The 13350-nt window shown below is 36.8% G+C and overlaps 1 protein-coding gene across 3 annotated transcripts; it reads right to left on the bottom strand.

The window, feature by feature from the left end:
- Nucleotides 1-13: 13 nt before the first annotated feature.
- On the bottom strand, nucleotides 14-13097 carry rbm19 (RNA binding motif protein 19). Of its 3 annotated transcripts, none has more exons than XM_079627590.1 (25): nucleotides 12901-13038; nucleotides 12137-12319; nucleotides 11868-12002; nucleotides 11626-11664; nucleotides 11413-11524; nucleotides 11122-11358; nucleotides 9810-10048; nucleotides 9661-9720; nucleotides 9229-9307; nucleotides 9071-9142; nucleotides 8716-8919; nucleotides 8507-8637; nucleotides 8309-8433; nucleotides 8129-8225; nucleotides 7939-8049; nucleotides 7065-7265; nucleotides 6816-6888; nucleotides 5277-5434; nucleotides 4976-5036; nucleotides 4733-4812; nucleotides 4558-4613; nucleotides 2664-2783; nucleotides 2337-2439; nucleotides 2068-2188; nucleotides 14-809 (listed from the first exon to the last, which is right to left on the bottom strand). In XM_079627590.1, exons 1-25 carry the CDS (start codon nucleotides 12934-12936, stop codon nucleotides 727-729), a joined length of 2916 nt encoding a protein of 971 aa, XP_079483716.1. In that variant the 5' UTR covers nucleotides 12937-13038; the 3' UTR covers nucleotides 14-726. The 3 variants fall into 3 exon arrangements, with proteins under 3 accessions (XP_079483716.1, XP_079483715.1, XP_079483714.1); XM_079627589.1 differs by having other exon boundaries at nucleotides 143-508; nucleotides 690-809; nucleotides 11122-11524; nucleotides 12901-13087; XM_079627588.1 differs by having other exon boundaries at nucleotides 143-809; nucleotides 11122-11524; nucleotides 12901-13097.
- Between the last annotated feature and the right edge of the window lie 253 nt (nucleotides 13098-13350).

Here is a 13350-nt window from a genome sequence, read left to right as displayed (position 1 = left end):
TACATGGTGTGTAATGCAACTTCAGAGTAGTAGACCAAGACTGTTTTGACCTCGACTGTACAAATAGTACATTTTATAAAAGTGAGGTTTCTAATGTGATTACTAACCTACAATAGGAACATTTCCAGACCATTTTTTTTTATTGTCACATCAATAAACAGTATGATCCCAACAATATAAAAGCACTTGTCATTTCTTGTAAACTGGAAAAAACACTGTTAAACAACAGAGCAAAATTTTTTACAGTATGATGCAATTAAGTCAAAAACAGACTACAAGAGATACATTTTGTGCCCAAAAAATTGTTAAAGGAAACAGTTTCCATTTTTACATTCTGCTACTGATATTTTGATCAATCACAATAGTGATTTAATGTCATCCATGTCACAGCAGAGTATGAAATGTCTCAGCCCTCCGTGACGATTAAAAGCAGCTAAAGCAAACGTGGCCTTTGGGCATCTTTTTCAAAAGGACTCCGTCGTCGAGTTCACCTTCAGCCGCAGTTGGTCTGCGGGGAGACGCTGTGTTTAATACATTGACAGCAATAACAGGGATGATGTATGAGCATATAATAAAAAGCTAATTGGGAGCATCTGGGGCCAAAGGGAAGAATTCCTGAAGAGACCGTGAAGCAGCTGTTTAAGACGGAGTCATAATAGAGATAAATGGAGTTCCACTGGATGATTTACTCTCTTATTGATGCTGGAGGTGACTGACGGCTGCTATTCACTCCCCATCTTCCTCCCCGACCTCCATCTGCTCCAAGATTCCCTCTAACACCTCCGCCTTCCTCCGCTTCTTAGGAGCATCTGACAGAGAAGATGAGAGGACAGATTTGAGCACAGATTTGTTTTAATTCAATTAAAGAAGGGAAATTACTAGAATTGCAACCGGTGTTTGGGAAACTATTCAAATTAAGGGCTTTGGCAAGCTGCAGTTTTCAAGCAGTTAATCAACAGTCAAACTACTGTTTGGAAAAAGTATTGAAAAAGTTAGTTGTTTGACAATATTCAGTTAAACAACAATCAAGCTATTTGAGGGGCAAAATCTTTTGAATTAAGTTACATATAATATTGATAATTTACAACAAGGTCTTATTTGTTAAGGCATGAACTAACAATGAGCAATATATTCTTACAGCATAAATTAACCTTTGTTAATAGAAAAATGTTCATTTTAGTTCACAGTGCATTACCTAGAATTAACAGATATAGATTTTGATCTTAAAAAGTCATACAGGTTTGGAACAACTTGTGGATAAGTTTTTTTTTTTTTTTTTTGCCGTAAACTATCCCTTTAAGATTAATAAATGCTGTAGGATATGGTTGTCGGTCCTGTATTTGAGTCCTTAATATGGTTACATGCACACACAGTTAGGTTATTTACAGGAGTGACAACCGCATTTTATAACCAAACTCGCACCTCTAAATTTTCAGGTCTCATAACCGCATTCTCTAAAAACCCGTGCTGTGAACACAACTGGGCTGGACAACTAGTTGTCTGTCATGTCAGTGTGACAGAGCCGCTCTGCGCTGCACAAACGTGTCTACCGTGTGTTGTGGGTTTTCATGTGTGGTTTAGCTTTCGGTGATGAACAGCGATGGAGATATGAGCTGTGTGTCATCTGAAGGTTAGATGCAGTCACTGTTCTCCACCGGAGCGGCTCCTGTCAGTTTTGAGTTCTACATGCGACTCAAATTCTCTGCTCTCCATCAGATATAAAAGCTGCAGTCAGTAAATGAACATTTGACGGATGAACTCGAGGCTCGACTGACTCGTCCAATCAAAAGTTATCAGACATTTCAGTTATGGACATTGCCATCTTTGATATTTCTTTGGTCACGAGAATACAGGCTCGACTCCATTGCATGTTCATACAGACAGTATTCGAGATGCTACTGTAAGTTGCTGTTAAAACATTTTGAGACTCACACTTGTAATTGAATGCGACTGTCACTCCCAAAAACTGACAAAGTGATCATAGCCTTTTAGTAAGTTATTCATCAAAACTGCTTGCAACGGTTTATGCTAAATAACTGTTACGCTGCACATAAAACAAAACGTAACCATGAAAGTGCTGTGCGGTTTTTCGTCGCAGGTCGTCCACAGTGTCCTCTGCGTCTGCCCACTCCAACACCAGCCTCCTGCCGTACAGATGGGTACTGTGGCACAGCGCCGTGAACGCTTTCTGTGAGAGACCAGCACAAAATCAAAGCTTGTGTTAGATGTACTGTAACTAGACACATTGAACAGGATCAGTGTTGATCAGTTGTTTTACAGGAGACTGTCTGACTGTGAAAAGCACGAAACAGAAAGACAGAGACAGATGCACCCACCTTGGCATCCTGTTTAGTGAGGAAGTCAATGAAGCCAAAACCACGGTGGGTTCCACCGATCCCTTTCTTTGGCAGGCGGACTGTCTTCAGCTCTCCAAACGTACTGACAAAAAGAAACAACACCTGCACTTCAAATAAGAACTCACATGAGGACTATTTCACAATAATTACAAGGGTACCAAGTTCAAAACCATGATACTTTCACAGTCATTTTTGTTAGTGAAAAATACTTAGTCAACAGTTGGAATAATTGGGCCTGTTCTGTTCTATAACATACCGTACACATGAAACGCAACAAATATCCGTTAAATGTGAAACCAGGCTTACCAGAAGAGTTCTCGCAGTTCTTTCACTGTGGCCTGGAAGGGGATGTTTCGCACCAGGATCTTAGAAGTCCTCTGTTTCCTGGAGGTTTGCTTTTTCCTCTTGGCTTCCGGCACACCTGACCTGCAAAAACAACAGAAAGAAAAACGGTTTTCACTCATGCATGTGACTAGTGCCCTTTATTATGCTTGTTATTGACTTTATTGGTCAAACTGACTAAGAAATCACTCATGAAAGAATTTAAAAGCAGTGATATTACAAAAAGCCATCTAAAAAAAGCTTAAAAACACTGACTGTATATAATCTTGTTTTCCATTATTACCCTAATTTAAAATCAAACTGCATCGCTTCAACAATAGCACACTGTGACTAGAAATTTCTAAAGTAAACCATGTTATGAAACCAAGTTTCTCAGAACTTTAATTATAATATCTTCTGTATTAAAAGTTGCCCCCAAAAACACATTAATGTGAAAATTAGACACTTATTATGCATTACTTTCTGAAAAAAAATAATACCGTATATAATTACAGTATATCCATTAACTCTAGGTTTGTTCTTATTTTCTTTCAAAACCTTTTCAAAATACTAATTTTGCAGAATTATTTAAAGAAAAGTATATAAACAGATAATAATTGTATACATTTTTGTAAATAAAAAAATATTTGGTTCATGTCTGTTAAATTGGAAGTTCAAATTTTGGTCTCATTACAATTCTGAAACTATTTTTATCAGAAAATTACTATTACATGCAAGGACAAATATAACAAGAAAATTAGCCCCAAACCAGACACATATACTGTACGTGAATGTTCTGAAGTATTTTGCTTTAAAGGGCACCTATTATGGAATTTTGAAATTTACCTTTCATGTAGTGTGTAACATAGATATAAGTGAACAAAAACATCCTGCAAAGTTTGAAATATGAAAGTGCACCGTATATAAAGTTATTGTCTTTCAAAAGTAAGAGTCGACTCGGAGTCATTTTTATGAATCGTTAGAAGACCGAAGCTTTTTCTCTGACTAGATGACGTCAACTTGTCAAGTTATTTGAATACGACACGCCCACTTATTGCGCTCAAAGGCTCATGGCGACGAGACGCTGTGTTCTGAAGTGCGACTCAAAAGCCAACTTTTTTAATCTGCCCAAGGAGGAGCATTTGAAGACTAAGTGGCTACAATTCATATATACAACTATACCACAGAAGTATAGTCCGAGCCGTGTGCTTTGTTCGCGCCATTTTGAAGACGATTGCTTTACCAACTTAAATGCAATCAAACTTGGATTCGCGAGCCGGCTGATATTAAAGGAAGGTTCAGTTCCAAGTGTATTTGCATCAGCTTCCTCCTCCGTATCACAGCCTGTAAGTGTTATTAATAATTGTTGCTTTTATGTTTTATGTAGCATGCTTAATAATTATTTTGTTTGTTGTGTAAGCACCGTTTAGCTTCTAGGTCTTCAATGACAATTGTATTGAGATATGTGAAGTGTTTGTCGTTGTTTTCGGAGTTGTCGACTTAAAGAATAGAATAATACCTCATAGAAACGTAACTGCATTTTTTTTTTTTTTTTAAACGTTATATTTATACATCGGGCTAATGCAAACAAAGACTGATTGTGCTTTTACAATATGAACTCTGGGCTATGCTCGCTAACATAACATTAAATTCTTTATCTTATTTTTAGTTTTTTACTACAAACTACAAAGCAGTGGACTATAATCATTATTATAACACAATTTAATTGATAAAAGCGCCATCATTGTACTCCGTGTTAAACAATAAGTATTATCTCTGTAAACAATACTAAATTCATAATCAGAAGTCTTAGCGAGCCCCAAGAGAGAGAGCTTGAAGTTTGTGAAACCCTGTCCTACACAGAACATGAAGAACTTACTTGACTTCTCTTTCTGATATTTTTAGCATAAGCTGGTGCTCATCAACTGTGCAGTGCTGCAAAAAAAAATGAAAGTAATGAAAAAAGATGCATGAATTTATTTCATCACATGAATATTTGTGCATAGTAAGAGTACATAAATACAGCAATGACAGAGCAGCAGATGGTCACTTACCTGCATCTTTCTCATGGCTTTCTGTGCTGCCTTTGGAGTTTTGTACTGAACAAATCCATAACCCATTGATAACATTTTACCTGGAGAGAGAGAGAAAAAGAGAGAGAGACAAAAAGAAGGTTAGATTCACGCAGACAGGAAACAAGATGGAAAAATTACAAAAGAGATAGAGAGAGAAAATATACAAATAACAAATATACAGATGAATATCAATGGTAAATATGCATGTCTGTGAAATCAAACCTGCTTTATCTCTCTTCTTTGATATTGTGCAGCTTTTCACCACACCACATTTAGAAAATGTCTGTCAAAAGAACACAATGAAACCCATATGGTGAGACTCGGGCCGTGTTTACACCTGTTATTAACATCCGTTTGGGGTGATCCGATCACAGAACACATGTTGCTGCTTACACCTGCTACTAACATGCATCTCAAATGAGTCTCCTGTGACCAGAACAAGAAACCTTCTCATGTTTCCACTACAAAACCCTAAACCACAAGATCTGCAGTTTGCTGCTAAAGCACTTGTGCTCGAGCTCACCTCGTGTAATGTTTCCTCTGAGGTGTTAAAGTTGATGTTCTTAACGAAGAGAGTCGAGCCAGGCAAAATCTCTTCTTCTTCTTCCTCCTCCTCATCCTCCTCCTCTTCCTTTTTGGCCAAGTCATTGTTCTCAGCATTTGCATCTTTGGTTTTAGGCTCTGAGTGGAGCAAGAGAAGGATGGATATTTAGATGGAACAAGAAAAACTACAGAAAATGCAGTACTGAAGCGTTTTCTAGATATAGGACTGACAAAACACTGATTTGGATGTCCTGAAGGAAATACTTAAAAAGTTGTATTAATTTGGTAACATTTTGCAATAAGGTTCAATGTGTTAACATTAGTTAATCATGAACATAATAAACTAACATTCAACAACAATTTTATAAAGGATTTATTAATCTAGGTTAATGCTAATTTATTAAGTACCATTAAATTGTTTTTTAAAGAAACTAATACTTTTATTCACCAAGGATGCATAAAATGTATCAAAAGTGATAGTAAAAGACATTTATAATACAAATGGTTTCTATAATCAAACAAATGATTAAATGCTGAAAACAAACTTTATATCCATCAAAGGTTCCTGAAAAAAAATCCATTAATTAGGTAGCTCAACTGTTTACAACATTGATAATAATAAGAAATGTTTCTTGAGCATCAAATCAGCATATTATAAGGATTTCTGAAGGATCATGTGACACTGAAGACTGGAGTAATAATGCTGAAAATTCAACTTTACATCACAGGAATAAATTACATTTTAAAATATATATTCAAATATTGACAATAGTTATTTTAATTGAATTCTAATAGTTATTTTTATTTTTCAATGTATTTTTGGTCAAATAAATGCAGCCTTGGTGAGCATGAGACTTCTTTCAAAAATATTTAGAAAATCTTGCCGACCCCAAATATCTTACGGTAGGGTAAACAATATACAATTACAACTTAAAATGCTAAAAATGCATATATTATCTAGAAATGTATTTAATATGAACAAAGATTAATAAATGCTGTAAACGATTTGTTTATTATTGGTTTGATGTCTAATGCATTAACTAATGTTAATGATGAACAAACATTGTTGTAAAGTGTTATTGCATTTTAATAGTTTTAATTTTAACAATAAATGATAACAGAATTTGTATTTTTTTGGCAAACCATTCTCACTTTATTTAAAACTTTAAACTTTATTCTAAACTTTATTTAAAATGTAAAACATTTGGTAGCTAAAAGTATCACAATATCCTAAATATTTCCAAACATGCCAAGTGAAGGGCTTGTTGGGCGGTGTTCAAGTTCGCTTGGAATGTACAGAGCTTTATATGGAATTGTGATTTGGAATTTGGATGATTGGAATTCACTGCAGATTCCATGCAGGACTGTTTGTGATTCCTTCTCATGTTGTCATTTCAATAAATGTCAAGGTTATGAACATGTGAATGTTTTGGCATACATATATCCTTCATACAAAAAGATGAATTGCTGGTTTAAGCACCGACGAACTGATATGTCACTGTCAGTATTGAAGGATTACCTGGTTTAGGTTTTGGAGGAGTTGTAAAGACCGCTACAGGAGCCCACTCCAGATACAAAGGAACATGCTGGAACTGTGGAGATAGACGTATGACATCATACCATGTCCCTAATTCAAGCTTTAACTAACCAAAGGCACACATGATTATACATAAATATTATTACAAATAAATATTTTATAAACAAAAACATATACAATACTTTTTTTCCAGTGAAAACAGTAGCTCAATTGCCCATCACACACACTGACCTTTGTGTATGCAAGCTTCATGAAGGCCCGTTTGGCTTCGGTGGGCTCCAGGAACTCCACTATAGCAGTGAGGCCAGATGGGGGCAGCAGAACTCTTCCCAGAGATCCATGGGGCGAGAACAAAGCCTCAAGCTCTCCGACCTGCACTCCCGAGGGCAAGTTCTTCACCAGGAACACAGAGTTACTGCGCTGACCTGATGCCTAAATAGATGGAAATCACAGACACACGTAAACATAACCATGATTTATGCAGAAACAAACATAAATATGGATTTGGACGTTTAAGTCACATTAATGTATTTTTATATTGGTGCATCCTTAATTTTAAAGTAAGTAAAGTTGCGCATTAATTATCTCAGACATAAGAAGCCTTCATGTTATTAGGCCTTCATAATTTTAGTAAAAATTGTATCATTATTATTAATAATAATTTGAAACTGTATTGTTATTAGTGTCATGAAAATGTGGTTAATGTGCTATGGAAACTAAACAAAATGCTGACGAACAACGATCTGTTTTCGCCTTGGCCTAAACATCAAGTGTAGAAGAATGATGCGTCTCTTTTATAACAAGCACTCTTGACAATTTGTGAATAGATCACCTTGCAATTCAATTTTGATGTGGGATGCAGTTTCGTATTCTGGTTTTAAAAACATTTTCATTGGATTCCTCAATCCTGTGTGTCGTGTCAATGTAGCAAGTGTGGTTATGTGGTGATGTCATTATGAAAAAATTGAATATTTACTAATATTAATTTGATAATAACTAGCCTTTAATAATAATAATAACTTAATACATTAATGGGAAAACTAGCCAATTATCGTCTTGATATCGTCAAAGGTCATCATCGATACACGTACTATCGTCTCTATACCTGACTGAATGAGTCCAGGGACACTCCGTTTTCCAGGAGAAACAGTCTGGTCTCTTGAACGATCTCCGTCTCTCCGAGGGCCATCCTCACCGCCAGACTGCCGTCAGACTCCTGCATACATACACAAATCCAGTGTTACCCATGTTAATCCTCTCAAGAAAAAGACAATTTACAGGTCCAAAATACTCACGTGATCTAACACTTTGCTCTTGGTTGTGTTGTATTTCTCAGCGATGGCATCGGCCACTGCGCTCGTTCCCAAAAACAGTGTGTTCCAGTTATGAGAGCTGTGTAAAAACAAAAACAGTGAACACAACTGGAAATTATCCAGTAGAAGCTTTCAGCTCCAGATAGTTGATCAATTTCTGACCTGCCGCTGGCTGATTTGTCTTTGGCATCTTTACTTCTCTTAAATGAGGAGCTGCCTGGAGTGTTGGGCCCCTGATCGGGATTTTCCTTCTTCAGCCTTGAAGCCATGACATGCAGAACCCGCCCCTAGAGGGTCCAAACAGTTGTAAGAAAGCAAATAAAACTACGCAGACAGAAATGAGATGAAAGTGATCAGTACCTGGAATACGTGGCCATCCAGCTGAGTCAAGGCTGAGACTGCGTTCTCTGGTATCATGTATGTCACAAAGGCAAAGCCCTTGGGCTTCTTAGTCAGACTGTCTATGGGGAAATGCACCTCAGAAATAGGACCTGATGAAGACACAAGAAAAATAAGTGGCTTTTAAACATGGATCGCGAAATGATAAATGGCAGATCTCCAACACTCACCATGTTTGATGAAGACCTCTTTCAGATCATCTTCGGTGCATGTGTAGGGCAGGTTCCTGATGAAAAGTCTTCCCGATTCCGCCACGTCTTCCTCTTCCTCATCGTCCCTCAGCTCACGCACAAAATTTCTCTCCTTTTTGCTTTCTTTCACAGGCATTTTGTTTTTAAAGTTGTTGGCTCTGAACACTTCGATATAGCGCCCCCCTGTGAGTTTACACAGATAATGTATTGCACATGAACAGGTGTTATTTGCAGTACTTGTTTTTGAATTGGTTGCGCTCCCTAAACAAAACACACAACTCAAGGATTTTTTTCACAGTTGTGTACTTGTCAAAAAGAGTGAAAAATGGCTTACCCATGTAGTCTCTGTCGAGGCGCAGGGCCCTCTCGACCTCTGCTTCTGACCGCAGGTCCACATACACGTAACCTTGTCACAGGAAATTCAACCAATCAAATGGCACTAGAGTGACATCTTCAGACCATCAACAGACAGTAAACAACAGAAGCTCTTACCTGTGTTGCGCCCATCCTTGTTTTTTGCAAATCGAATGGCAACCGTTTTCAAAGGCACCATAAATTCTTTCACTTGTTGCTAAAGTGAAAGTGGTAAATCAGACAAAAATCAGGCACAAATTACTGTTGTCAGGTCCAAAAAGATAAAAAAAAGATGTCTAGATTTGTGTTATTTATGTGACAACAGCGTGCGGTATTAATAATTAATAATAATTTATTAATAACAATAACCTTAAAGATTTTAGAGAGCAAGATATATTTGTTTTATAAAAACAAGATGAACATGAACACTGTAAAATAAAGTAAATTTGAAATTAGAAAAAAAAAGTATAATAATAAAGGGACCTGGTAAAACAGTCCATGAATATTAACAAAAGATGTTGAACAAAAACAAACTACATATTCAATTTCGGCCAATAATCATTATCTCACCTCTTTGACGTTGAATGGAGCTCCTCGTAGCTTGACTGTGAATCCTGTGCTCGACTCGATCTATAATAGTGTAAGAACAGCACAAACAAATGAGCCTTTCATAGCCAATTCATCCATATTAAACCCCATGACAGTTTTATCACACTGACCATGTTCTGGGCTGCTGGCTTATATGCACTGTCTGTGTCCTGGACCGAGGATTCTTCCTCTTCCTCTTCCTCGTCCTCTTCCTCGTCCCCTTCGACTGCATTAGCACTGTGATCATCTTTTTCTTCCTCTTCATTATTTTCCATCTCTTTCTCATCCACCATGTCTGATTTCTCCACAATTTTGGAGCGAAGATAGTCCATATCAGATAGATCTTTCTTCAAGGCTTTCTTAGCGGTATCTGGTAAGAAAACACATTTGAAGAGCATAATAAAATCACACCTACACAAACACAGTACAAGTGCATGAAGAAAAGATTGATGACACTTAAAGTCCCCCTGTGGTGAAAATCAAGTTTTTAATGTTGTTTATTTGTCTATATGGCATATTTTAAATGCTTTAAGATGTTTACATTTATAAGTCAACACCATTGCTGAGTTTATTCTCCATTGCTGAGAAATCGCTGGTGTTTCTGACGTCACAAACTACCTTGTAACCAATCACGTCGACATGTGATCGTCAACGAGTGGATCTCTGAGCTGGTGTGAGTGAGTGGAGGCGGGGCTCATTTGCATATTCATAGAACCGCGTATACTAAATGAGGCAAGGGTGTAGATTGTAGAGTTACATTCAAGCTATTTTAAGACATGAAGAATGTGTTTAAATATGTAACTTTGGTGATCAAAGGTGAATTTTAAGGGATGACGTGATTGACTACAGGGGGACACCACTTTAAAGCCTTTATGTGTAATGCATTATAAAGGTATTTATATTGTACATTATATGATCTTTTCATAATTAATTGCAACCAAAGTTAAAATGCATTAGAAAATTTGCAGATTACTACTCGTTATATCTGAAATTGGTTGTTTGCCATGTGTTTTAATGCATTATACTTTCTAAAAGTGTGTTCAATAAATAGATAAGTATTATAATGTATTATAACTGTGGTTACAAATAGTCATGAGACCATACAATGTATTAAAGGCATGATTAATGTATTAAAAATACTTAAATACTTATAAATAATTATTTATATTAGGGCTGTCAAATCGATTTAGTGCACTAACATAAAAGTTTGTGTTTATATAATATGGGTGTGTGTAAACTATAAACATAGTAATATATACACACGCATATTATACAACACAATATTTTATGTTAGATACGATTAATTGATTTGACAGCACTACTTTATATATAAAGGCTTTAAGGAAAGTGTTACCAAACGATCTTTGCAACCCACAGAGAAAAGTTGTATTGCCTGCGATAGGAATCACAAAAATAATGTAGAATTCAGCACAAAGTTCTTACCTTGTTTGTCCTCTTCTTCAGCAGGATCCTCATCATCACTCAATTGCTCTGATTCATCAGAGTCAAAGTTCAGGTAATCATCCTTAACAGGCGCTTTCTTCTGCTTCTTCTCCTTCTGCTTCTTCTGTTCCTGTTCCTGCTCCTTCTCCTTCTGTTCCTGCTCCTTCTCCTTCTGCTTCTTCTTCTGCTCCTTCTGCTTCTTCTTCTGCTCCTTCTGCTGCTCCTCCTTCTCCTTCTGCTTCTTCTTCTGCTCCTTCTGCTTCTTCTTCTGCTGCTCTTCCTTCTCCTTCTCTTTTTCAGCTTCAATAGAAGCCGCTTCCACCGTGTCATTGGCCCACGTGGGCACCTTTGTGCGTTTCTGGTGTGCAGCCAGGAACTCCTGGAAGCTCTTGTCTTTTTGAAGCTAAGGATTTCAAATTACATTTTATAGGATGTCTGCATTTTTTACTGGAGCATGATTTGTGTAATGCGATAAAGAATAGACTTTAGGAGAAGCAAACTTACATCTCTAAGAAGAATACTCAAAGGCTTCTTCTGCTGCTTCTGTGGAGATAGAGTGACCGCATAAATTAAGATTTCATTTATTTGTATTGCAATAAACATTGTTCCAAATAGACAAATGAAGAAAAAGAAAAGAAAAATCAACAAGGCCTTTCAATAAAACTGTTTGCAAACAATAAAGTGAGTGGGTCATAAATGTCCCGTTTTGCTCAGCGCAGACACTGACAAATGACAAATGAATTTACCAATGAATCTTCATTTTTTTCTAGTTGTTCACATGATTCTTGTTCTTCTGTAACTTTGTTTGCTGATGGTTGACGTGTGTGTTTGCTCCAAGGTCTGGCTTTGTTTGGGTCTCCAAAATCTGTGCAGGATTCCACCTTATTCAGGCAGATGAGGAATAAGATGAGAATTACAAGATACAATGCACAAATAAACTATTTGCATTATTATTTTAATCTATTAGTGATTTTCTTCCAAATCACTCGGACTCCTCCATGATCTTGTCACTTACAGTAACTCTAGATGTGTCCACAAAGCTCTTGTCGAAATGTTTCAGAGCTTTATCTGCATCTTCTTCCGTCTTGAAACCAACGAATCCAAATTTGCGGAATTTGCCATCTTTGGTAAATTTCAACGTACAATCTGTAAGCGTCCCAAAATCTGCAAACATCTTACGGAAGCGACCTTCCTTCATCTGGGGACACAGAATAAGTAAAATTTCAACAGTTGAAAGTCAACGGTTCAAATCACATCTATTTCATACGCATACAGTTTAAGGGCTCAATCCGTTTATCATTCCCTGACAGTGCCTATAACAATTTATTTTAAGGTGTACGTGTTACAGTGTAATTATACATTAGGACATTAACTGTACTTACTACAGGATTAGGATAAGGGTTTGGTTTAGGGTTAGTTGCATAATTACGCCTAATTTATAGTTAGTACTACAGTAACTGCATGTAACATGTGTAACAAGAACACTGTAAAATAAAGTTTTACCCAATTTATTCTACAATGCCATGTTACACTGATGATATCCAATGTAATACCATGATAATTTTATAGGCTACACCATAGCATTCACATAGTGCTCCAAAAGACTCTGGCCAGTACCATGTAATCTCCCTGACACCAATTTCAATAAAAACATAGTTGAGACGTTTTGTTAGTGAACACAGTAAAGAAGGGTGTTTAAAAGTTCGTTACACTTTTGTAGGCGCATGCATCTTTGACAGCGAACTTGCAACATGTTCTAATATCATTACAAATACTCACCCCATTTGGGAGATTCTTGACTATTAACCTTGACATTTTTCCGATCCTGGTGTGATTTTTTGAGGTAAAATAACAGTATACTGTTTTATCAACAATAAAGCATGGTGCGCTTCAGTAAGACGCCATCTTTACTGTATGACGTAAAGCGCGTCACCAAAAGAACTTGATGAGTAGCTCCCTCTTCTGGACATAACTGGGATGATAGGATGCACTCATAGACATTTAAACTTCAATTCCCAGTGATTGTAAACTCACAAGAACCTCCATTAAATCAGAACATAATTACTTTATCAGGTCTTATTTCATAAACCCAACCTTGAGCCATTATGATTGTTAGGCTACCATCTCTGCTGTATACAGATGTGGCATATTATTCTTACAGCCTTCCTAACCTCAAACTCTGGAACATCGAATGCAGCCCCTGTCCTTCCAGTTTACCATCTGTGTATA

The sequence above is a fragment of the Phoxinus phoxinus genome (genome assembly GCF_949152265.1).
Source record: "Phoxinus phoxinus genome assembly, chromosome: 11".
Lineage (NCBI taxonomy): Eukaryota > Metazoa > Chordata > Actinopteri > Cypriniformes > Leuciscidae > Phoxinus > Phoxinus phoxinus.
This window is presented reverse-complemented; position numbering and strand designations above follow the sequence as displayed.

Bases quoted from the DNA above. Each gene is read 5' to 3' on its own strand.
- rbm19 (XM_079627588.1), bottom strand. From the start codon at position 12,936: ATGTCAAGGTTAATAGTCAAGAATCTCCCAAATGGG. The intron at 12,320-12,900 runs GTGAGTATTTGT...CTGTGTCCCCAG, and splicing joins TCAAGAATCTCCCAAATGGG to ATGAAGGAAGGTCGCTTCCG. The intron at 6,889-7,064 runs GTCAGTGTGTGT...CTATCTCCACAG, and splicing joins TGAAGCTTGCATACACAAAG to TTCCAGCATGTTCCTTTGTA.